At 37.6% G+C, this 23,899-nt stretch overlaps 2 protein-coding genes and 1 long non-coding RNA gene across 3 annotated transcripts; 1 reads left to right on the top strand and 2 right to left on the bottom strand.

The window, feature by feature from the left end:
* Positions 1–5,505: 5,505 nt before the first annotated feature.
* On the bottom strand, positions 5,506–5,800 carry LOC113308803. Its single transcript, XR_003340085.1, has 2 exons — positions 5,680–5,800; positions 5,506–5,577 (listed from the first exon to the last, which is right to left on the bottom strand). It is a non-coding gene; the product is annotated as an uncharacterized LOC113308803 (long non-coding RNA).
* Positions 5,801–16,103: 10,303 nt separating this feature from the next.
* On the bottom strand, positions 16,104–17,484 carry LOC113311173 (factor of DNA methylation 2-like). The gene is made up of 5 exons (XM_026560022.1): positions 17,353–17,484; positions 17,059–17,252; positions 16,533–16,761; positions 16,203–16,443; positions 16,104–16,117 (listed from the first exon to the last, which is right to left on the bottom strand). The coding sequence occupies exons 1-5, from the start codon at positions 17,482–17,484 to the stop codon at positions 16,104–16,106; spliced, it is 810 nt and encodes a 269-aa protein (XP_026415807.1).
* A 1,808-nt stretch (positions 17,485–19,292) lies between these two features.
* Positions 19,293–20,525, top strand: LOC113311172 (F-box/kelch-repeat protein At3g06240-like). Its single transcript, XM_026560021.1, has one exon. The coding sequence runs from the start codon at positions 19,293–19,295 to the stop codon at positions 20,523–20,525; it is 1,233 nt and encodes a 410-aa protein (XP_026415806.1).
* The last annotated feature ends 3,374 nt before the right edge of the window (positions 20,526–23,899 follow it).

Genomic DNA, 23,899 nt, shown 5'->3' with positions numbered 1-23,899 from the left:
TTTTATCCTGGGGACGACGCATCATTGAAGAACTGCTTGCACGATTTTGGGAAAAGCTGTGAAACGTCTTAAAGATAACGACTTAGTCCGCGACTCAGTCATAACGTTGTTTGTTTCGTGTTTGATTTTATTTGATGTGCAGACATAATTCGACAATTGTTCCAACAAAAACTTATGAGAATCATTTACTCCTGTAACACTCTTACAAACTCCTTCAACAAAAGAATGATACACTTGCTGCTCTCAAGTCTCAATTGGTAACACCATACCCAATCTTTTTTTTATATACTTTTCATCTTGTTATGGGAGGAACAACAGTCCAACTATCGATTAGTCGACTTATACTTAGAAGTAATATAAAAAAATACATCCAAGAGTTTAAATTCATATCTATAAAACTTCTGAATACAAACGTCCTAGACACCGGCTAGCAAGCTACAGTGCTAGCCGGATAACAGAAAAACAAGCACGAACCCACGTCTGGCCCAGGCACGGAGCTAGAAGTTCAATTTGGGTGGAAGGGCAAAAAATATTTTTTGACAAATTCATAGTGAAATATGTATTTTACAAAAAGAGTAAAAGTAGACGCTGTTTGTATAAAATTGCCATGTTTTTTCGTAGTTGCTGGTGTTCGGATCATAAGCAAAGAGCCTTCTCTACAAGAAGAAAGTCAGGTTGTTTATATTTTAGAGCATGACCACTCTCTGTAACAGTGGACTTTCTATAAAGCTACTTAATAAGGTGTATGGACTTTCTATAAAGCTACTTAACAAGGTGTATGGACTTTCTAGAGTTACGCCGGATCCCTTACACCAGCTCCATGACTCATCCTTGATATTAGCTGCGGCAATATTTTTATTTGGAAATATCTTCTTGCAAGTCCATGTAACTAACATACAACCAACAGCTGGACGATACGATTCTAATTTACCTACAATATGTAGTATGGAAAAAATGATTCTAATTATCATAAATAACACGACCATTCTAATTATTAGACTATAGACATTAGACAACCCTTTGAAGTGTTACTTGTACTGTTGGACGACAGAACAAATCTTAACCTAAAGTACTTCTTAGGAAAATGTGTCGATTCCATTAACCTAAAGTACTTAGGCTTAGTCTCAGAACTTAATAAGTGACACATTTGAAATCTATACGTTCCCACAATTGGAAGAAAACTATTTGGTGGGAAAACAAAGTCAATCTGGGTATCATAGCCTGGGAAAACCACATCAACCAGAGGATGGGTTTCTAACGACTGAACTTTTTTCAGGACATCATTAGGTTCGGGAAAACGAGTATGAAGGTAATCTTGTAAAATTGTCGAGGCAGAGATATCGAGTCCTAAGTGAAGGGACTTTATGACAGTTAAAGGTAAGGCACTATGAAGGTGATAATCACCCCCAAACTTAGAGTTTCTAGTGTCTCTAGATAGACTAGTTACAATCTCCCTAATTTCTGGATCATTAGATTCTTGAAAATGGTCAATCGATTCTTCTAATTTATTATCAGGTAGTGCATCTTTACTCATCTCTACGAGTCTATGTTCTTCATTCAAGATTATTGTTTCTAAGTCGCTAGACTCTAAAACAGCATTTTCAGAATAAACCCGTTCCTCTAAACCACTATCGGCTTCGTAATCAAAAGGAAGTACTACATCGTCTAAAACGGTGGTATTCCTAATCAAATCCTCGTCCTCTTGAATAGGTGAATAATCATAAAAATTATTTGGATTTGAAGTAGAAATAATATAATCACTATAAAGCTCAATTGGATTACTAGATTCCTGATCACTATGCCTACATATTTCAGATTCTTCATCACTACTATCCTCATCATCATAATAGTACGAAGATGATTGAACCTTATCTAAATAAGTAGTGTTACCAATTATAACCTCGTTCTCTTGATTGTGTAAATAACTATCTTCATTCTCAAGGGTATTATTGGATACACTATATTGGCAATTCAAGTAATTTCGAGCAATTCTTTCGTTCGTCTCAGCTATCCGCTTGAGGTGGTCTTCTAAAGAAGGTTCACTCATTATTGTAGTTCTTTCGTCTATAATTATACTATTCATATCAGCTAACTTACGCGTCGACTCAGCTAACTTACGTGTTGACTCTAGTAAAGAGGAATTATCAGAAGGATCATAAAAAGGACTACTTTTCAATAGTTTGATTGTATCCTCTAGAGACGAAGAACTAGTACTATAATCTTCTTGCTCGTAAGACTGATGCATGTATGGATAGTAATTGGGCTCACCATGGTATGAACCATAACCTTGAAAAGGTTGGCGTTCCCAACTACTATTCCCACCATGGTCATAAAAATGATGATGTCCATAATCAAATTCAGGTCGATACTCATTGTATTGGCTTCTATCATACCAGTTCGACATTATTAATTGCAAGGGAATTCTACACAATCACAAACAAGGCTGACTCGACTCCACCAAAACAAACCTAAAGATTTCTAGCAAACAAAAAACATGATGGCTCCACTTAGATTGTTTCTAGACCAGCTTCTATCTTTCGAAAGGGAATTCATTGCAATTTGAGCAAACCCCTCTGGAATCAATCCGAGTCAAAGTAAGTTGAATTGAGGCGAGGGAAGCTCAGTGGAGCTTTGATACCCAAGGCCTCACCAAAAGTCACGCATTCAACTCACAGAAACCATCATGAACTTTGGAGTGTGCTTAAAGAGCAACCAATATTTTTCGAACGAGTTTCCTATTAAGCTCGTTACCCTATCGGTCTCGTTCTATTCCAAATTTTAAAGCTTAGGTTCGCGTTCGGTTTCGTTTTCCTAAGGCGGGCAAGAAGAGAACGGTGATGAAATCCGAACCCTTATCTTGTTTAGGCCAGGCCTTGCCCTTTACTAGGAAAATAAAGACAGTCCGGTTCGTCCTCAAACAATTATCACCTTAAGGCAGACAGTAACCCGCTTGCAGGAGATTCGCGGGTGTTTCGATTGGACTTACCTCCCGTACCAGACGGGCGATGAACCGTTGTCGTCGACTCGGGCCACGACTCCTATGCCTTGTACGAACCCGAGGGGCCGAGACGATATAGTAATCGTCGTCCTTCCCTGCACACAGTTTATATAATTTTTTTTTTAATAATAATACCCTTCCGTAGGGTTAAAAAAATAAAGTCCAATTGTTTAAAGTCCAAAGTCCAAAGTCCAAAAAAAAAAAAAAAAAAAAAAATTACAGTTTTCCTCACACACTCTAAAAAATTTAAAAATTAAAAATTAAATCCTAAAATTGTCCTTTTTTTTTTCTTCTCTTTTCGCTTTAAGATTTTTCCTCTCCAAGTCCTTAGTTTTCACTTTGAACCTGCAAAATAAAGACAAAAAGAAACGTAAAAAGGAACAAATAATTCTAAAAAAAAGATAATAAACCTAAAAAAATAAATCAATCTATATATACAAGTCCGCGTCGGCGGCGCCATTTTGTTGTTTATTTTGAAAGTGGTAGTAAAAGTTCGTTGCTCGGACTTGTAAAGATTAAAGTTTTCTACAATAATAAATATATACACAATAATTGTCACAATGGGCGAGAGATACTGGGACTAAAGATTCGGCCATTTTTCATTTTCAAGTGGTTCAGAATTTAATTCTAGGCGATTATAGTTCAAAACAAAACAAATATTAACTCTAGTTTATTGCCAAGATAGATTTTATAAAATATTACTTGTATTTCTTAAGCATGGCATATCAAAAATCCCTAGGACTAAGCATAAACCATCAAATGAAATCACAAATAATTAATTAAAATCTTAATTCAATTAAAATTGGTGCAAAAAGTAAATATAGAATTAAATAAAATTACCCCAAGTATGAAGTTTGGCCTCCTCCGTCGTCCCAGTGTTGGGTTTTAGCTCATCATAGTAAAAATGCTCTCAAAATAATTATTTATTGCTCAAAAAGTTGTTTACAAATGATAAAAATGAGTAAAACAATTGAACAGAAAAATCGCAACAGAAATAACTGTTGCAAAGGCGCTGTTCAGCTGTTACAAAAAGAACGATAAATGATAACTGCTGTTGTACGAAGAACTACGACCCACGCGTGTGCGTCTTAGACACTGTTGATAAACGACTGCTTCTGCGAGTCCGTTCTTCGTGTTCTTCATCTTCATTAATGGCAGCAGCAGCAGCAGCAGAGAGAAATCATGGTTCTCGATCTGCAGCGTTCCTTCTCTCCTCCCAACTCTCGACACCTTCTCTAGGATACCTCAACAACTATTTATAACCCAACAGCACCGAAATATCTCGCCATAACTTCATATAATCCTTCATTATTCGGCATTGATGAAAAAAATATTCTCGGATATATTTCTTCCAAATTTCGCTCTTCACGCGTCTGTTGGTTGTAAAACTTCCTAAGATAGAGCAAAAATCAAAGTCAAGATATTCTCTAACTAATTGGCCACGTAAATTCCAAGTTAGAATCAAACAGAATCGATATTATCTTCTCTTCCCTGTTTAGCTTTATCTTCATCCCACGGCTTTGCTGGCCCATTTTGCTCGATCCAATTCATTGTACCAAGCCTGTTAGGCTATATTAGGTCCATCCCAATCATTTCCAGCGATTGAATCTCGCTCAAAGCCCACACAAGATCGAACCCTGAACTGCCAGTGAAGTGTGCATGGCATAAGATTTTCCCGCCATTTTTTGAATCGTGAAGAAAGGGTGTCCCCCTATCCTGAACCGGGGAGCGAATATCAGCTGCCTTGGGGTGACCTGGGGGTGCCCCTTAGTAATTAGGTTACCCCTTATCCAAAAGCGAGAGTCCGAATAACACTTGTCCTCCGGGTGCCAAAATCAACTTTTCGAGCCGAATTTTCCAAAAATATTTATTTCCAAAAAAATACCTACAAATACATAAAATAACAAAATTAGTAAAAAATCGAGTGCCAACAATATATGGTATTGAGATCAAATTAGACACAAAAATGTGTCTATCATTTGTTAGTAGATCTTGATCTTGAGTGTTGGATTCATAGTGGGTGTGGTTACTAGGTTTTTATCATCTACATCACCCTTTTGAAATAACGAAAGCTTGATTAATGCAATCTCCAAAGATGTTTTGGGTACATGCATAGGGGTGCACATATCCTACCCTACCCGCCAGTTTTTTAACCGTATCCTATCCTATCCACTATTTGGCGGGTAGGGTGACGGGTAAACATTATTTCATCCGCCAGTTAGCGGGTAGGGTGACGGATATAATCCGAAATTATCCTACCCTACCCGCTTACCCGCCTCATATATGTGAAAGACCAAATAATCCCTGTCCTTTTTTAATAGTAGTGGAAAAAGGTCGATTTCCATCGACGATGGTAGCAAGTTTAGCAGAACATACCGCTGAACATGCAGAATTGGGACCAATCGGAGATATTTTAGCTTCATCAGGAGGTGTGAACTCATCAGTTTTAGTAATACAGCAACATGACGTCGTTCATACTAATAAAGCTCCTGTCTCGAAGGTTTTTGTTAGTGATCAGCAAGAAGGCTCGACTAGCACTAGTTATACTGCATCTCCGTTGAAAGAAAACCATGTCCCTTCTAATTTGGTGTGATTATGGTAGCAAATTAAATAAAATGTGTAAATGTAAATAATGGGGTTAACCAAAGAACCGTGCTATAGTATTAATTCAAACACCTTACCAGCAATAATCTTCTCCATAGTTTCACATCTTTAGCATTAAGTTCAGGCACCTTAATCTCTACATCATCTGGCTCTTTATCGTTTCCAGGTTCAATAACCTTCGAAATTCGTAAAAGAAAAAAAAAACGGTTATACCCGCCACCCTACCCTGCCCGACCCGCCAGAGAATAGGTTGGGTAAGATCTTACCCGTTTAATGGCGGGTAAGATGGCGGGTAAAAATTTCTTAACCGCCATTAAACGAGTAGGGTGGCGGGTATAGGCCATATCCTACCCACCCTACCCGTTGTGCAGCCCTATACATGCATATCATGTAACACGGATTGTATTTGTATTACTTGTCTTTCCAGTTCATGAAGCATCATCTTCTGTTTATCATCATCAACATTTAGTATCCCCTGTTTTAGCAAAACAGAGAGACTCATTCAATCCAATAGCAACTGCAAACATCAAAAAAGAAGAAGACAAAAAAGTAGTAATTTTAAAGTGTAGAGAGTTCTTAATTACCTCATTTTCTGCAAGGATTCGCTTGGAAGAATCCATTCTTATGGCACTAGTTGACTTGAAATGTAAGAAGTTCCTCTGTTTAAACACAGAGGAAAAGGAATACTTGAGTCAAACAATGGCACATTCTTCCTCAACAGTCAAATGTACAGTGACTTGGTAAATCATGTCAGCCAAAATTATAAAATATTTTCGATCTTTCTCAACGTTAAATTAAATAGTTGAACGGTAAATCATGTCAGTCAAAATTGTACAATGGTAGTATGGTGTCACATGCCGCATTTATATATGGTACCGCCATTCTCAAAACTCCCCATCTATGACCTATACTGTAGGGTGCAGCTGCACTGGCTTAGCATAGCCAGTAGCTGCCTACTTGTTAGTAGCATTCAACGGTTTAAAGCCTTGTAACAATGGTATATCCGAGTCTCCTATACCAAAAACATAAAAATAAATGGTGTCCTGACCCCTTCACAAACTGATTATAAATGTTTGTTACTTGTAATTTGCATGCCTACAAGTGTTTCGTGTGTGAACATGAGAAAAAAAGATTGGCCAAGCCTAAAGTATAAATGTTTTCATTCATCTATATAAACTGATTGCTTCACTTTCAGTGGCATTTTATTATTGATAATAATTAAACCATGGAATGGAAATTAGTGATTTTCTAACCAAAATATTTTATATTAGAATTGAGATGATGGAGGAAATTTGAAAAGATACATGATCAAAGTTGAGCAATCCAAAGTTGAGAAAAGATATATTTAGGTTAATACATTTTGGTCCTTGGGTATTTTTTATAAAAAATAACATGCTCAAAGCATGCTACGAGAAGCTGATTGCTTCCCCTGAAGATGTGGACTTCTCGGTATTATTGAAGCGCAATCAAATGAATGATTCTTTTAGGGACCATGATTATTTTGAGGGGACCATAATTTTTTTAGACCACCTTCCCTATAGTGATAAGGGGTGTTTTAAAACGTTGAAATAATTAACATATCCTTAACCTAATTTAATTTAAAACCAACCTAATAACCACCTATATATATAAGCACCACCTCCTCCCACCACCACCGCCGATTACAACCACCACCACCTTCAATTATCACCACCACCAATCACCGATTACCACTACCACTGCCGATTACCATCACCACCATCTCCGATTATCACCTCCACCAACCACCGATTACCACCACCACCTCCTCCCACCACCATCACCACCGCCTATTTAAGAAATGTAACAACATCAATGCAATCACAATTAAGTTATGTTACATGATAATTTTATCGAGTATAAAAGACGCCGGCCGCAGCCTGATTCTGCCATGAGACCACTCCAGAGATATTGTCCAACAAACCCTTCACTTTAATTCGATTTTGATTGCTTCAATCGAATGGAAATCATCAAAATAGGGTTTTAGTAGGAGTTATAGAGCCATGTTCGGTTAGGCCGATTTTCCAAAAAATCCTAGTTTAATAACTGAACTTCTTGAAAATGAAGAACACGAAGAACAGTTCGGTTCTATTGGATTTAAAACTAAGTCACCGAACTCTCTGTTCGGTTGCTTCGCAAAAAAATCTAAAACTACAAAGTAACCGAACTCCACCCTTAGAATCGAAAAAAAAAAAAAACAAATCCAGCCTAACCGAACTGTGTTGGTGTCGCCACTATGTTGAGTTCCAAAATAACTGAACTTAGCCAATAGAGTTCGGTTTTTTCGCAAAAACTTTTAAAACTACAAAGTAACCGAACTTAGCCAATAGACACTGAAACTTCACATTTTTTTTGTTTGTTAAGTTACGTAACTTCACAATTTTATCGCAGAAACCGAACTCAAAGTTCGGTTGGTTAGCTGTTAGGTTCAAGTTTGCGAAAGAACCGAACTTTGTAAACTTATATACTCTTATATTACGTAAAGTTCGGTTAGATCAAAATTGCATGCAGTTTGCGAACCAACCGAACTTTGTACACCAAAGTTCGGTTAGTTGAGAACCAACCGAACATAACGTTGTAACTCCTAGAAATTCTATTATTAGAGAGTTCGGTAACCTGCGTGTTTGGAACAAGTAACCGAATTACACTTTCAGATGAGTTCGGTTACTTGTTCATCTCACTGGGCAATCAAACTACAGCTTCAGATGAGTTCGGTTACTTGTTCTTCATATAAAGTAACCGAACTACAGCTTCAGATGAGTTCGGTTACTTGTTCTTCATATAAAGTAACCGAACTGTTCAAAATCCAGATCATTTTGAAGATTAACAAATATTCTAGGAGAGGATGGAGATGAAGAATCAGATGAGTTTTCATCATTTGAATACTCAAACTTAGTGAATTGGAAAAAAAATCTATTTTCCATGTTTTTCTCCTTCATCTTCTCTAACTCTACTCTCTCAATAATTCTACTCAGCTAATAACAAACCCATCTTTTAATTTAATCTCACTAATTATTTTTAACTAAATCATTCACTAATCATCACCCAAAATTAATAAGGAGGATAATTTAGGTATTAATATAAATATCTAGATAATGGGTGACCTAGATTTACTTCTAATGTCTTTACCCAAAATAAAACCATGGTCCCCCAAAAAAACCATGGTCCCCAAAAAATCGTTCAATCAAATTCCTCAAGCAGTCGTCTTTTTGACTCGGGCATTTCTACACGATTTTATACCTACCAGATGTTAAGAGATAGAGGTATACAAGTTCAGACTGTAAATGTTGGGCAGAATACCCAATTGGGCTTCTTAGACTTCATTACATAATTTTTTTTTTCTTTTCAATCAAGTGGCTTTTCCTTAAAAATTATATTGGTAAGATGAATACTTAATTTTTTTTCTTTTTTCTTATTTATTTTTTTGAAAGGATCGCCACAGAGGACCTTTATTACGAAAACTAAAAGTGTTTACAAGGAGCTGGTTGAGAGCCTAACAATAAGTTGAGTCCCAACGCCTTTTTGAACAGCGAGACCTATGCGATGAAATAGAAAAATGCCTAACCTAGAAAGAGGGTCGTGGCTGGCTAAACAATTCTTAAGTCTCTTCAGGAAGGCTATGGTATCCTCGTTGAGTTCATCCAATGTGGAGAAAGCCAAGATAGCAAAACCGTAGCCATGGATAATACACTTGTAAAGGCACTTGTTGCATTTGCGCAGGATGGCAGAGGAAATAGCCTGACCAGGTGTAAGATTTCGTGTCCTGCTATTGGTGAATGGAGTGACACCAGTCACGTCAAAACATGCATCTTTTCCGTTCTCCCAATTGCACTCGAGTGCTTGTTGGCTCCCCGCCCCGAATGGTGAACGATAAGTTCGATTACCTCTTCATGCCCATGTCATGTCCAAATTTGGTTTCTATGTTTCCTATTTATCGAGAATATATCTATGGTGCCCCCCGTTTGTTGTTGAATCTTACATATCATTGGTAAGATTGATCTTTCGCGCACAGCGTGCCCACTTGAAACAACTTGTTCCTAGTGCTCGTGCTCGCCTGGTCTTAAAAGCTTGGCTGGCTTGTTCTACAGGAGACGGTCGTTCCTTGATGGACAACAAGTGTTGGCGTATGATTGGTGTTTGGTTTCGGTGCTGGCTGGCTCCCCGTCACCGCGGCGACAACAAGCCCGACTACCTGTTCAACTTCTTCCCTGAGTAATCTTAGGAAAGAGTCGTTTGGTCTCTGTGCCTATTTATCAAAAAGGTATCTATTATTGTCCCTTGAAACGGTAAACATGTGAAATCATCTTAGTATATTGTGAAGGAAGGGGCTCCCTCCTGTAGCTATGCATGCAACAGGATCGTGAAAGGGGGGACTCCTCCCTATAGCCCTGCAAGCCGTGGGCAAGGATATAGTGGGTGTGCTATTTTAACGGTCGTGAATGTGTAAACCCTAGTAAAATAGTGTGCCCACTCCTTGTTCTACCCGCGACATGGAATATGCCAAGGATTTATTGTTGTCTCTGTACAGGTTGCTCAGGTTGGCGAGCCGGCGTAGAAACTTAGCCATATTTTGGAGATAAGATATTCACGAGATATTATCTCTGCACTACCTGGTACTTGCTACTGGAAAAAGGGATTCAGTTATCGGTTATCGGATGTCAGCTAGCTGCAAAGCGGTGTTATATAAATAGGTTTACAATTTGAATAAGTGCAAAGGTTATTGAGATAAAGTATAACACAACATAATACAAAACAAAAGAGAATTATCTAAACTAACTTTGACGGTACATTGAATCAGTCTATCATCCCCCTCAACCCTGACACAAGGGAATTCTATGTGAGAGCTTGCTAGTTAAGAACATAAATTGAGAACCCAGCAATCCTTTGGTAGCAATCTGATCACGCGAGCCGATGTAAAGAAAAATTAGGGCCTTCTTGGAAACACTCTCGCGTACAAAGTGATAATCCATATGAACATGTTTAGAGTGCTAGTGTTGAATTGGAGTTCGATGATTGTCGCGTTCGCTATTTATGGGCTTGCAGAAGCAGCATTGGAGGTGTTTAAAAGAATGATGGAAGCAAATGTGAAGCTGAACCATGTAACTTTTATTGGTGTTTTATCCGCTTGTACCCATAGCGGACTAGTATCAGTAGGCCAAAGGTACTGGTCAAGCATGCTCGAATACAGGATTGAGCCGACAATGGAGCATTATATGGTTGCATAGTTGATCTACTTTGCCGAGCTGGACTTATAAAAGAGGCATATAAGTTTGTTCAAGACATGCCAATCAAACCAAATTCAATCATTTGGAGAACACTGTTTCTTGGTTGTATGAGAAAAGGCATTTCCTCTTCTTCTTTCCTTTTTCTTTTTCCAATATACTACCTAATTCAAAAAAAAGAAAAAGAAAAAAGGGTTGTTCCCGTTTCCATCCTTAGTGCCTTTACTACGTGTTTCATGGAAGCTTGGGTGAAATTTGTCCTGGACAGCATCCTGGTAAAGTATTGTAAAACGAACAAAAATCTCCATACTTTTGGCCTGAACTTCAGCAAGAAATTCATGTTCAATACTTGCAATTTGCATTCAAGAAAATGTATCATTTGTGAGCATCAAAGAAGGCTGGCGAAGGTTGAATGTTTCATTTGTCTATAAATTGCAAATTTGCAATTGCTCCACGCTCCACATTCAGTGGCATTTCATTGTTAACAACCAATAGAATGGCTCAAATATATTACTGATGTTCTACAATCTACATTTTCCAATTAGTTATCTTAAGATCCAAGAACTTCAAGAACTGAGAAGATGAGGAAATTGGAAATCAAAGGTGGGCGATGGCCAGGTAAAGCTAATCTAATACTAAGATTTTGAAAGCAACTCCATAATGTTGCATATTTTCAATATTGTTTGTCGTTGTTTGGGGGGTCCGGGGGCTGTTGTGTTCGACCTAATTCAGTTATCAGAATTTTCTACAGTCGCGTCTCTTCCCATTAATGGATGACGACCTTTGATAGCTTCTTTTTAAGATGAAACGACATCTCCAAAAGGCATGAAACCCTTTATAAATAGCGAAGGATTCTTCCCATTACAATCATCAAAAACTCTTTCTCTCTAAGCATCTTCAGAAACAAATATAGTGTGTTCTTGGTTGGGTCAAGGGAGTACAACCTTTGAATCCAACAACGTTGTTAGGGCTTCATTGTATCATGGCAGCAATATTTCGCTGACCGGTTGTACTCGCTAATTTATTGGGAAGGGTCGAAATAATTGCTGAAAAAAAATCGCAAGGCCTTGAAGCTCCAGTAATACAACATTTTTTCATTCTTGTTTTCATCCTCTATTACCTTGGTTTTCCAACACATAACACCCCTTCAAAGGTGATGGGTTACCAATTTGGTCCGGGGTGTATCATTCAAAAATGATGGATGTTTTGTATTATATAAAATTTGGCCACCACAAATGTATTATTTTGGTTGGGGGTGTATCATTCAGAAATGATGGATATTTTTTATTATATAAAATTAGGTCACCACAAATGTATTGGTACTTCATATTAACATTTTTGATCATCGTATAAGTAGCATGCATCTGGTATACAACAAAAATCTCTTATATAATGTTGATAAGCAGTAAAAATGAAGTTGGGATTATTTATTCCTGTTTTTGCCTCTATCCCAAAAGATTTTGTTTTCTTAAATGAAGTGGAAAAAACATTTTCTGAATTTATCTCTATTCCAACAAAAAAAAATTGATAAGTAGAATAGGAATCCCCACTAACAACAATAATGTCATCACACAGGTGCATGTACAATTATAGATTTATATTTATATTACACAGCTGGGCAAAACCTGATCTAACCCGTTTAACCGGCGTATGGCTATTTTACGTTTATATAGTAGTCTCAGATTTGGTGTTAAGCAAACACACGAAATATTTCACTTGGAAGAGGAGATATATTAATTGATGTTATGGCATATATTAAAGAAAACAAAAATGATCGAAAATTTGCATGAACAATATTGTTCAGCAAACAAACGATATAGTATTTCGTATGCTCAAACGATATAGCTTTTCGCTTTTCCACCGTCTCTTCTCGGGTAGCACAATCAAACAGTCAAAGTTGTACAGTGAATTGCTAAATCATGTAGGACTCGACTGGGCCATTGTAGGGGAATGTACTTCTTCAAACAACTTTAAGATGTCAATAATGACACCCCTGTGGCCCTGCCTATACCGTAGGATGCAGCGGCTTGGCACAGCTATGATGACCGAAAATGCTAGATAACACGTTTTAGTGTTGGCTAGCCAGGCCTAGTTGCTACTCACTTTTTAGTATTTCCCGACATCTCGTTGATCCAACACAAATAGATTGCACCTCTCCAATGGTTTAAAGCGTGGTATATCAGGAAAAAAAATGGCTAATAAGTAATAATAAGTATTCATGTTTGTTACCTCCTGCAATTTGCGTGCCCATAAGTGTTTCATTTATGACTTGTGAGCTATCAATAATGCAGCTCAAATGAGACTAGGGAAGCTTAAATGGTGGTTCATTCGGTTATAAATAATCCACAATCACTGGCATTTCATGTAGTTAATAATGAATACCATGGTATGGTTTCAAATTGGCGATTCTCTACACTTACGGGTTAGTTATTTTACCACCAACATATTTGAAGTATTGGGATGGTGGAGGAAATTGGAAAAATAACATGATCATGGAACCAAATTTTATTCGGTTTTACTTGTGTTGACCTTGCATTCATAATAGATTTGAAAAATGTATCGGGATACTAAAATATATGCGGCATGTTATTTTATACTATCAAATCAGAAACTAACACAAAATTAAAACAATAAAAAAGAATTCTTTTCATCCATCAATCTACGATGCTTCATTTTGTTCAATGCTCGTTCGTTGATATCACATTCCTTGGATTCTTAGACAGGCTTGTTCTTGCAAACATTTATACGGCTATTTCTACCCAAAGAAGGATGTGAGAAAAGACAAAATGTGGATACAAAACACCGCACACTCACTAAGCATGCGAAGCAAATCCTTGTTATTTGTGGGCTTGCAGAAGAAGCACAGGAGGAGTTTAAAAGAATGATGGAAGCAAATGTGAAGCTGAACCATGTAAGTTTTATTGGTGTTTTATCCTCTTGTACCCATAGCTGACTAGTATCAGTAGGCCAAAGGTACTGGTCAAGCATGCTCGAACACAGGATTGAGCCGACAATGGAGCATTATGGTCGCATAGTTGATCTACTTTTTTGAGTTGGACTTATAAAAGAGGCATATAAGTTTGTTGAAGAAGTGTCAATCAAACCAAATTCAATCATTTGGAGAACACTGTTAATTTCTTGGTTCTATGAGAAAAGGCATTTCCTCTTCTTCTTTTCTTTTTCTTTTTCCAATACACTACCCAATTCAAAAAAAAAAAAAAAAAAAAAAAAAAAGATATAAGATGGGGTTGTTTCCATCTTCATCCTTCGTGTCTTTGCTACTTTTTTCATGGAAGCTTAATTGAAATTTGTCTTGGACAACATCATGGTAAAGTATTGTAAAACGAACAAAAATCTCCACACTTTTGGCCCCAACTTCAGCAAGAAATTCATGTTCAGTACTTGCAATTTGCATTCAAGAAAATGTATCATTTGTGAGCATCAATTAAGGCTGGCAAAGCTTGAACATTTCATTTATCTATAAATTGCAAATTTGCAATTGCTCCTTGCTCCACATTTGGCGGCATTTCATTGTTAACAATCAATAGAATGACTCAAATTACTGATGTTCTACAATCTATATTTCCCGGTTATTTATTTTAAAATCCAAGAACTTCAAAAACTGAGATGATGGAGGAAATTGGAAATCAAAGGTGGGAGACGGCAGGGTAGAGCTAATCTAATACTAAGATTTTGAAAGCAACTGGGTATGATCCCTTCACAGGTGATGGGTTAACAATTTGGTTGAGGGTATATCATTTCAAAAGTGATAGATGTTTTGTCTTCATAAAATTTAATCCACCCACAAATAAATTGGTACCCCGTATTAATAATTTTGATTGTCTTGTGAATAGCAGACATCTATTATTGGTGTATAGCAAAAATCTCGTTTGTGGTTGATAAACAATAAAAATGAAGTTGAAATTCTTTTCCCTGAGTTTGGCTGAAAACAAAATTTAAAAATGAAATGGAAAAAAATATTTTCTGAATTTGCTTTTATTCCAACAATTTTTTTTTAATAAGTAGAATATTTTTTTTTTCGAAAAAGAAGATAACCTCAATACATATAATGAGAAAACCCATTTAGGAAATCGGATAAGTAGAATATTGATCCCTACTAACAACGATAATGTCATTAACATGGGTGCATGTGCAGTTATAAATTTATATTTATACTAGTTATTACCTCTACAATTGGGTTAAACCTGATCTAACGCGTTTAGCCGTCGTATGGCTATCTTATAGTAGTCTCAGATTCGGTGTTCAGCAAACACACAAAATATTTCATATGCCCAAACTACACTCGGCAATGTGCCCCACAAATGGGATTCAGCTATTGATTCCTTGAGATTGTTATCTTTGTATAGGTGTAGGCTGTTTTGTAATGCTATATGGCTACCACTACCTTCACCCACCCATTTCTCCATGGGGATCAAAGATGATGACATCAAATGCTTAGATGGTTCATTCAGTTATAAATAATTCGTGGCATTTCATATCTATTATATAAAGGGCACTACAGATGAAGCTGCAAATTTCATTTGGACTATTTTGACCTTATTCTGTGCCGTAGAATTTACGAGAAATAAATAAGATGAGGGTATAATAGTAGGTTTCGATAAGGTACTAACAGACAAACGTGATGAGGGATCAAGCTTGCACGTGCGTACCCAACACTAGTAGTTAACTTAATAATGAATACCATGGTATGGTTCCAAGTTGGCGATTCTCTACGCTTTCAGGTTAGTTATTTTACCACCAAAATATTTCAGTATTGGGATGGTGGTGGAAATCGGAAAAATTACATGATCATAGAACCAAATTTATACGGTTTTAATTGTGTTACCTTGCATTCATAATAAATTTGAAAAATGTATCGAGATACTAAAATATATGCGGCATGTTATTTTTATACTATCAAATCAGAAACTAACACAAAATTAAAACATTTAAAAAAAAATTCTTTTCATCCATCATTAATATACAATGCTTCAATTTATTCAACAAAGTCACGACTTTGATTTTAAAGCATGATCGTTCGTTGATATCACATTCCTTGGATTCTTAGACAGGCTTGTTCTTGCAAAGATTTATACCTTGGTAATGGGTTGCAAAAAATAATGTATTATACCGTCTATTCAACATTTACAATGTTGCAAAATATTTTCCATGCTTCGCAAGATATGTTCAAGAACATCGTTTCGTCTTGCACTACTGCTACACACTAGATGTGCATTATACTGGAACACTACTCAACTGTTCTAAGAGACAAGACCTGCACCTCCGAAAACAAAAAGAACAATAAAGAAAAAGAAACAAAGGATTTTAGTGCTGTTATCAGGATCACTTCCTGAAAGTACTCATAGTAGCAGTAGGAGTTGGAGTTCGGTATTTTTTCAAGCGACCAACAAGAACAGCAACACCTTCCATTACAGTAGCTCTGCTGTTCTCCTTAAAGTTCCAAAGCTCTTGAACTGGATTTCTACCGCTGGGGTTGTACTTGTTCATCTCCACAAGTGCATTAACAACCGCGAAATATGCTCTCTCACCCCATTCATTCTTCAAGCCTTTCAACAATTTATCTTCCTCATCGATCAATTCCTGCACACAAAAAGACATATAATTGGGAAATACTAGCAGCAAAAAAATCTATGCTTCTACTACTGGGTTAGTGGCAAATTATATATCACCTGATGTTTTCCATCCACCATGGTGATCTTAAAAGGATGCCAAGCTTGGCCTCTAAGCATTTGCTCCCAGAAATTGCAAAGCAGGACTGACTGATTCGAAATTAATTCCGCAGAGGATGAGCTACAAATGCCTTTTAAAGCGCTACCAAATGCCTTCGAATCTAACTCCCCCATTCTCTTCACCCCAATTATACTCCGAGGTCCGAGCAGTTGCAAATTCTCCGATTCCCTGCAATTCATTTGCAATGCACATACAATCACAAGCAAATTAAGTCTAGTATTTCGACATAATTGAAGCAAAAACTAGGACCAATGGATCATCAAATATAAATTTACCCGAATTAGTACTTTACGAGCTTGTTGTAACTCATCATTTAGGCTAAGTTCTTTGACAGTTAAGACTTTGGTAAGCTCTTCCAAACTCTCAATAGATTCAGTCTTCTCATTCAATGATTTTGTCAACTCATCTACTGTTTTTTACTGTGTCTCGTCCCTGTTGCAACAAAAACGAAGATAACAAGCTAACTTGCTTTTCATCACCTTTGTACCTTCTTTTAATCTCTTTACTTCTTCAGTTTTATCATCAACTTGCTTTTCTAATAAAGCCACCCTTGTTTGGAGCTTCTCTAACTCAGTCTCTTCCAGTTTCTTCACATCGGCTTTGTCTTCGTCTTGCTTCTCCAGTTCACTAACTCTTGTCTGAAGCTTCTCTATCTCAACCTGAGACAAAGTAGAGTAAAGATTCCCACGTTTTGTTAGGGATTACTGGGATGAGGACCGACAGGACAGAGTACTCTGTTTGTGAAGTAAATACACAAACCTTTTGATATTCAGAAAGCTTCATCAATGCGATTTCAAAAGATGTTTTTGGTATATCATTCAGCAAAGATTGTTTCTGTATGACTTCATTTTCCAGTGCATGAATCATCCTCTTCTGTTGACCATCAAACATTTCTATCCCCGACGTTAACAAAATAGAGACTGAGACTCATTCATTCCAAGAACAATGGCAAGGAAAAAATAGAAAAAGATTAGAAATTTTAAGAAGATTTTTACCTTATCATCATCATCTGCACGGATTCGCTTATTAGAATCCATTGATCGTATGGGACTTTTACAACTTGACTTCATGTTACATTCTTGTTTTTCTACTGTGATGGAGAGAGAGTTCATCAAAAAAAGTTGAAGTACCTATGCTATCGAGTCTATAGAAAATACGTTTAAGAATCCGAAGGGATACGTTTAAGAATCCGAAGAATCAAAGGTGGACTTATCCTTGTTTACCCAAAAGGCAAGAACTAACAACTTTACTCTTTTTTTTGACTATGTGGTCAAATCATGTCAGGCACAGGACATGCGTAGGAGTACGTGATACGCTTGTCGCAGTCAACTTCAAATCCCATGCTTATGCGAATCTACCGGGGCTCAACTACCGTGACCCACATGTACCATGGCCCCACAGATAGGTAATCAGCAGCACCCCTATAATTTTCTGTGGTGGCGACCTCAGGCTGTGTCGCAGCATTTCTATTGACTGTCAAGTGGACGCAATTTGACCGACACAAAGACATAAATCTGTGGGGAGTGATGCTACACATACCGGGGCTGGGCATGGTGAGAATCACCGCCTCTCACAGTCCCTGGAACCCACTGGAGCTTACAGGGGGTGGACTATAGGTTCCTCATTTTGTTGTGTCTTGCGGTGACATTCACGGGATTCATGTCCCGGTGAATGTAGCATTATTGGTCTGTGGGTCGCACGCGTTCGGTTTTATTTTAGGGTTGTTTACATTTCCTGTAAAACAGTATTTGTATTGCATAATCATAATCTATATAACAAATTAGGAAATCATTGTGAAGAACACTAATAAAATTTTTATTAAGTTTTAGAAATCAATACAAAGAAGTAAAGTAACACACTTAATTTGGGGAACAAACAACTTTCTCTCTCTTCAAACTCTGTCTCAACTCTCCAAAAAAACTCTCTTCTACACAAGGGTGGTTGGTCGTATATATAGGAATTTTTAATTGTGGAGGACAGCTAATAAAGCCCCTATTTTCGGATCTGGCGTGCGATATCTTCGCACCCGTATATTGAGTCTTCTCGCACGTATTCTTTAACTTCGTACAGATTCCACACTTTATTCAAGACCTTTTGACGTCATCAGCTTCGTCATCCGAAATATGCTATGTGCGAGTACGTTTGCCCCTTGTAACAGTGTCGCTTCGCATGATACTTACGGGTGCTATATTTAACCCCTACATGCATTTTGGCTTTATCTCTAGAATATGGGTAATAACGTACAACTACTATGCTGCTCATATTCTCCATTTTCTTTTAGACAGTTTTTGAACAACCTTTTTGGTCCATTTTCACACATAATCAGTTTTTATGTCCATTTCCACTCGAGTTTTGTCAACATTTTAACTAGGCCCCACGTAGCCAAGCCCCCACAATGGTTATTTTTTCTGCCGATCTAGGCTAAGCCAGAAACCCTAAATCTGGCATAACAGGCTCACTATAGTGCTCGCTCGAGTTGCCCTCCTTAAACCTAGGCTGGCCGTGTTCCAAACAAACCCTAGATCTAGCTTATTCAATCTAAAGTTTAGGTTCTCTCCTTCATTTCAAAAGCCGCCAATGCCTTGTTCTTCATTTCCCCATAACTTGAACAGTCTCTCAACCCCCCCCCCCCCCCCCCCCCCCCCCCCCCCCCCCCCCCCCCCCCCCCCCCCCCCCTCTCTCTCTCTTAGTTTCCTGAAATGAAATCTGAAGAAATGTCAATGTGGAGGAGACTCCCGGAAGAGAATCAGGCAGATATCTTTCTGAAATTACCGGTGAATTCAATATTAGCATGTAGATGTGTATGCAAGATTTGGTTTAATCTACTTCGTAACCCTAAGTTTATTAAGAATCACCTTAATCGATCAATTCGAAATAATAACAACCCTAGACTCATGATTGTTCAGCCTCAGTATGGCAAGAACCCCATCATTAGCTCAGTAGATTACAAATCAATTTCATCTTCATCTCCATCAGAACTGAAAGTTGTTTCAATAAATTATCCATTTGAAAATAAGGAAATTGAGGGTATTGTAACTCTGGGTTCTTGTAACGGATTGATTTGTTTGGGTATTTCTACTGGAAAGGGTATTGAGACGAAAAATTATATTTGTATTTGGAACCCATCAACTGGTGAATATAAGACTATCAATCTACCAGTATACGAATGTGTGGCTGAATCAAGTCCAAAATCTTATGATGTTAGAAGTAGATATGGGTTCGGCTATGATGGTAACATCGATGATTACAAGTTGGTGAAAATGTCCTTCAATGAAAGTCTTCTTAATAGTTTCCCAAAGTTACAAACAATTCAAGTGTTTGCGTTAGGATCCAAGCGTTGGAAAACTATTGAATGCCCAGACCCGTACATGTTTCCTAGTCGTCAGTTCAACAAAATGCTCCCCGGGTTGCTTTTCAATGGTGCTCTTCACTGGTCACCTGGTATGACCACCAACCAAGGAACCAACTCTGAAGTTATAGTTTGTTTCGATATAAACAGCGAGAGACTGATGGATGTTCCCTTACCTGAAGAACCTAGGCTACATCTACGAAGTCGGAATTCTTATAAACAAGTGGGGCTACTGGGAGACTGCCTTTGTGTTGTGTTTCTTTATTCCTTCCAGGCTGATATTTGGGTGATGAAAGATTATGGAGTAAGTGAATCTTGGACTAAAGTGTTAACCATTTCCCAACTAACAATGTTCACAGATCCATTTTTGAAGCCGTTATGGGCTTTTGAAAACGGTGATGTTCTAGTTCACTCTCGCAAAGAATTGAGTTTATGCAGTCAAAATAATGGAATTATAAAGGTTCTGCTCCATGGTAATCATCCAGAGAGTTATGTGGAGAGCCTGGTTTCTCTCAAATCGGATACTTATGTGAAAAAAAGTACTACAAATGGAATAAGAAGGAACCCAAGCGACAGAGATTGAGGTAAACATATCATATCTTACGCACTAGGTTATCTTTCGAAATTCTCCTGGTACACGTCCGCTAATCTAATTGTTATTTCATCTCCCAATGTGCCTCTGAAACTAGCAACACCATAAGGGGGACACGGAGTATTACTGATTGTCTTATTTGGCATTGTTTAAAGTGTGTATGCCCAGTTGTTTGTTTTAATTTGTTCTCGATTGGGATGGATTTGAATCTTCTGTTTTTTGCTTCTTCTTGTAACCTTTGTTCACTGTTATGCCAACATTGACTTCTGTGCCATGTGATCCTTGGAGCATTTACGAAACTAGATATGCTTATTATGTAACTTTTGTATATTGATCATACCCGTAGACGAGCACAAAAGCTAAGAAAAATAGAGTTAGAATATCAATATCGCAATCACTTGATTTTACATAGAATGAGTTGGGGGCAGTAGACAAAGTCAATCTATAAAAGCATTTCAAAGATTGAATTGGTAATATGTGATATGGTTCATTTGCACTCGCTAGTGAATTGTATCTTCCTTACCTGTCTGTCCAGCTTTCTGTATTCACTAATTTTTCTTGTTTCTCATAGTTGTACTTTTATTGATTTGTTGAATTATATTACAGATGAACATGATTATCTTCGAGAACCATCTGAGATTTCATCACTAATGGCAATCACTTCCAACAATGGAGACTTTTTGCAACGTAAGTGAAGGCAGAGTATAAACCTCTCTGCAAGATAGTTTGTGACAATGGTCTAAGAAGCATGCAATTCTTGGGATTTTGAACTGGATTATTGGTGTTTCTGTTGGCATAAAAATTCTGCATCAAACTATTGACAGTTCCATTCTGGTAGTTGTTTATTGAAATAAACTATTCTGCCATCTTTTTGCCTCAAATTTTGTTTTTCTGTATAGTTAAGTTTCGGTACTCAGTGTATTACAGCAATAAGCCAATAACCTACAGATGAGTACCTGATCTAACCCGATACGTTTAGCCTGCGTATGGCCATTTTACGTTTATATGGCAGTCTCAGATTGGGTGTGTTGCTCCCTGGTTTACTCTACTGATGGGACTCATTGACTCTAGTCTATGAATTTTGACTGTTGGTCAAACACCCACACTTAAATCCGTTTAGAAAAGGAGCTATACAATCGTTGTTATCGCAAAATGGAATACAAAAGGTGGTATGGTTCAGCCAGTTTAAGAGTGGTTTTTGTTGTATTGGAAAAACTAAAAATAGAAAACACCATTAAATCATAAGTCAAGAGAGCTCAGTATTTAGACTTTTCTCTAACCTTAGTTAACACAAAACATAGAACCAGCACTAAACAGAGCTATTCAGAGATACTGGCCCCAAAAAAGGGAAAAAAAATTAGAAAAAAAAAAAAGAAAAAAGATAACCACATATGAGATCCACACAGTGTTGCATACTCAGCTATTGAGTGTAATAAGCATGCCTCCACCTGTAACAGGTAGAATCACTTCCCAGCCAGGACCTTTAAGTGGAAGTACAAAGCCAGTATCGGCATTGGTGTATTCTTCTGGTTTTGGTTCAGCAATCAGATCAGTGCGAACTCTATCGAGATTTTCGTCGCTGATATCAGTTTGAATCATTTTCTCCTCAGGATCTTCTACATCTTTGAGCAGAGCCAAGATATCAGCATTCTGAAACATAAAATTTTGTTAGCATAAACGAGAAAAGTGAAGTGACTTTGACTGGAGTTCTGGATAGCTGGTACTGGATATTTTCCAGTAAATGAAAAAGCTAGCTCAACATTCTCCAATCGGCTGTGTGACTATATAAAACGTGTCCCCAAGGAAAAACGGTCCTAAGATGCAGGTTCTCCTATCAGGAAGATATCAACAGAAGAATTTACAAACCTATGTGGGTTCCGAGTTAGTAGACGTTCTTTCCTGCTGGAACTTTCCTTTCCCAATCACAACATGTTCAAGCTTCAATTCACTGAAATCCCTCTGCAACAACCGACCCTGTTAAAAAGAAAAATTCTCTTCAACATAAACATGCGGTACTTGACTTATCATGGTTGGATAACTAAATAGATAATGCATTCACCTCAACAGATTGGGCAGTTGCGAGGGTTCTGTAAATCTGCTTGAGGGTTTTGTAATAAGATAATGGAAAGTTGGAAATTACAAGTCTCTTAGGAAATATTTGGGGTAATACATAAGGCAGGATCATATAAGAGATAGAGTACCCAATCACTGTCATATTGTGGGTACACGAAATAGGCTCTCCACGTGTCGGACATAAAGGGAAGAAGTATGGCTAGAGAATCTCACTAAGAGATCCCAGTCAGGGACTTGTCAATTCGAATGTTAGAATTACCTCGTCACCAATCAATCCCAGGAAGTACAAAGGGGATGCGATGAGACTTACACGAAGAATCTAAGTTACGAAAGACCAAGTTAGAGTACCCAACAAGATATCAATGACGAAACCGAAAGAGCGAAGTACGGTAACTTGGTTGAAAAGATAGATTGCGAAGTAAATATATTGGGGAGTAAGAAAAGAGACAGATATCCCGACAAACTCATGTGAAAATAGCGAAAGAAGGGGAAAAACTTTATGGAAAATGGTCTGGGAGAAGCATAAAGCACTCTCGAAAGAACTTGGCGAAGTAAAATGAGCTGTACCCCATTAGGGTTGATTGGCCTATAAATAGAGGTCATTGGGCAAGACATGGGTGATCTGATCGGGGAGAGAGGAGAGAGCTTAGCTTAGAGTGTGAGATTAGGTTTTTCTTGTATCCAACAATTTGTACTTGTTTCTCTGGTTAAATTATCAATAAAAAATTTCTAGTTTATATTACTTAAACATTTCTTAGATCTTGGTTGTTTTCCTTTTGGGTGCACTACTGGATTTCCAGTAGTTACATTTTGGCGTCCAGAAACAGGGAACTTAGATTGGGATTCATCCTCATCTAAGGAGTGGAGAGAAGCTGAAGTTGTAGGAGTGAGAGATCTTAACGAGACGTCCCTTTTAAGATTAGGGTTTTAAGGATAATCGATATTAAAACTAGGAGAAGTTGATGACTAGAACACCAGATCAAGCGGCACACATGATAGCAACGAGGAGAAGCAAATGATTGGAGGCCAAAAGAGGAGGAAGAATTGAAAGAGGAGGAACATTGATAAGTGTTGCAAAACACCTAATTGCATATCTAGTATTTATGCTTTCTTTGCTATTATCCTTGTGAATTACATCTCTTATGTTTAGTTTTGAGTTATTAGGTGCAATGGAGTCCTAGGGAGCAAAAGAAGGAGAAAATGTCCATTTGGAGCATAAACGGCAGAATCGTCAATTCACAGGCGAGTGGTAGCCGGAGCTAGCTCAGGTTATGCGGAGAAGAAGGGGAAGA

Source organism: Papaver somniferum, chromosome 9 (genome assembly GCF_003573695.1).
Source record: "Papaver somniferum cultivar HN1 chromosome 9, ASM357369v1, whole genome shotgun sequence".
NCBI classification, from domain to species: domain Eukaryota; kingdom Viridiplantae; phylum Streptophyta; class Magnoliopsida; order Ranunculales; family Papaveraceae; genus Papaver; species Papaver somniferum.
Note: the sequence above shows the minus strand (reverse complement) of the source record. Positions and strands in the feature narration are given on the sequence as shown.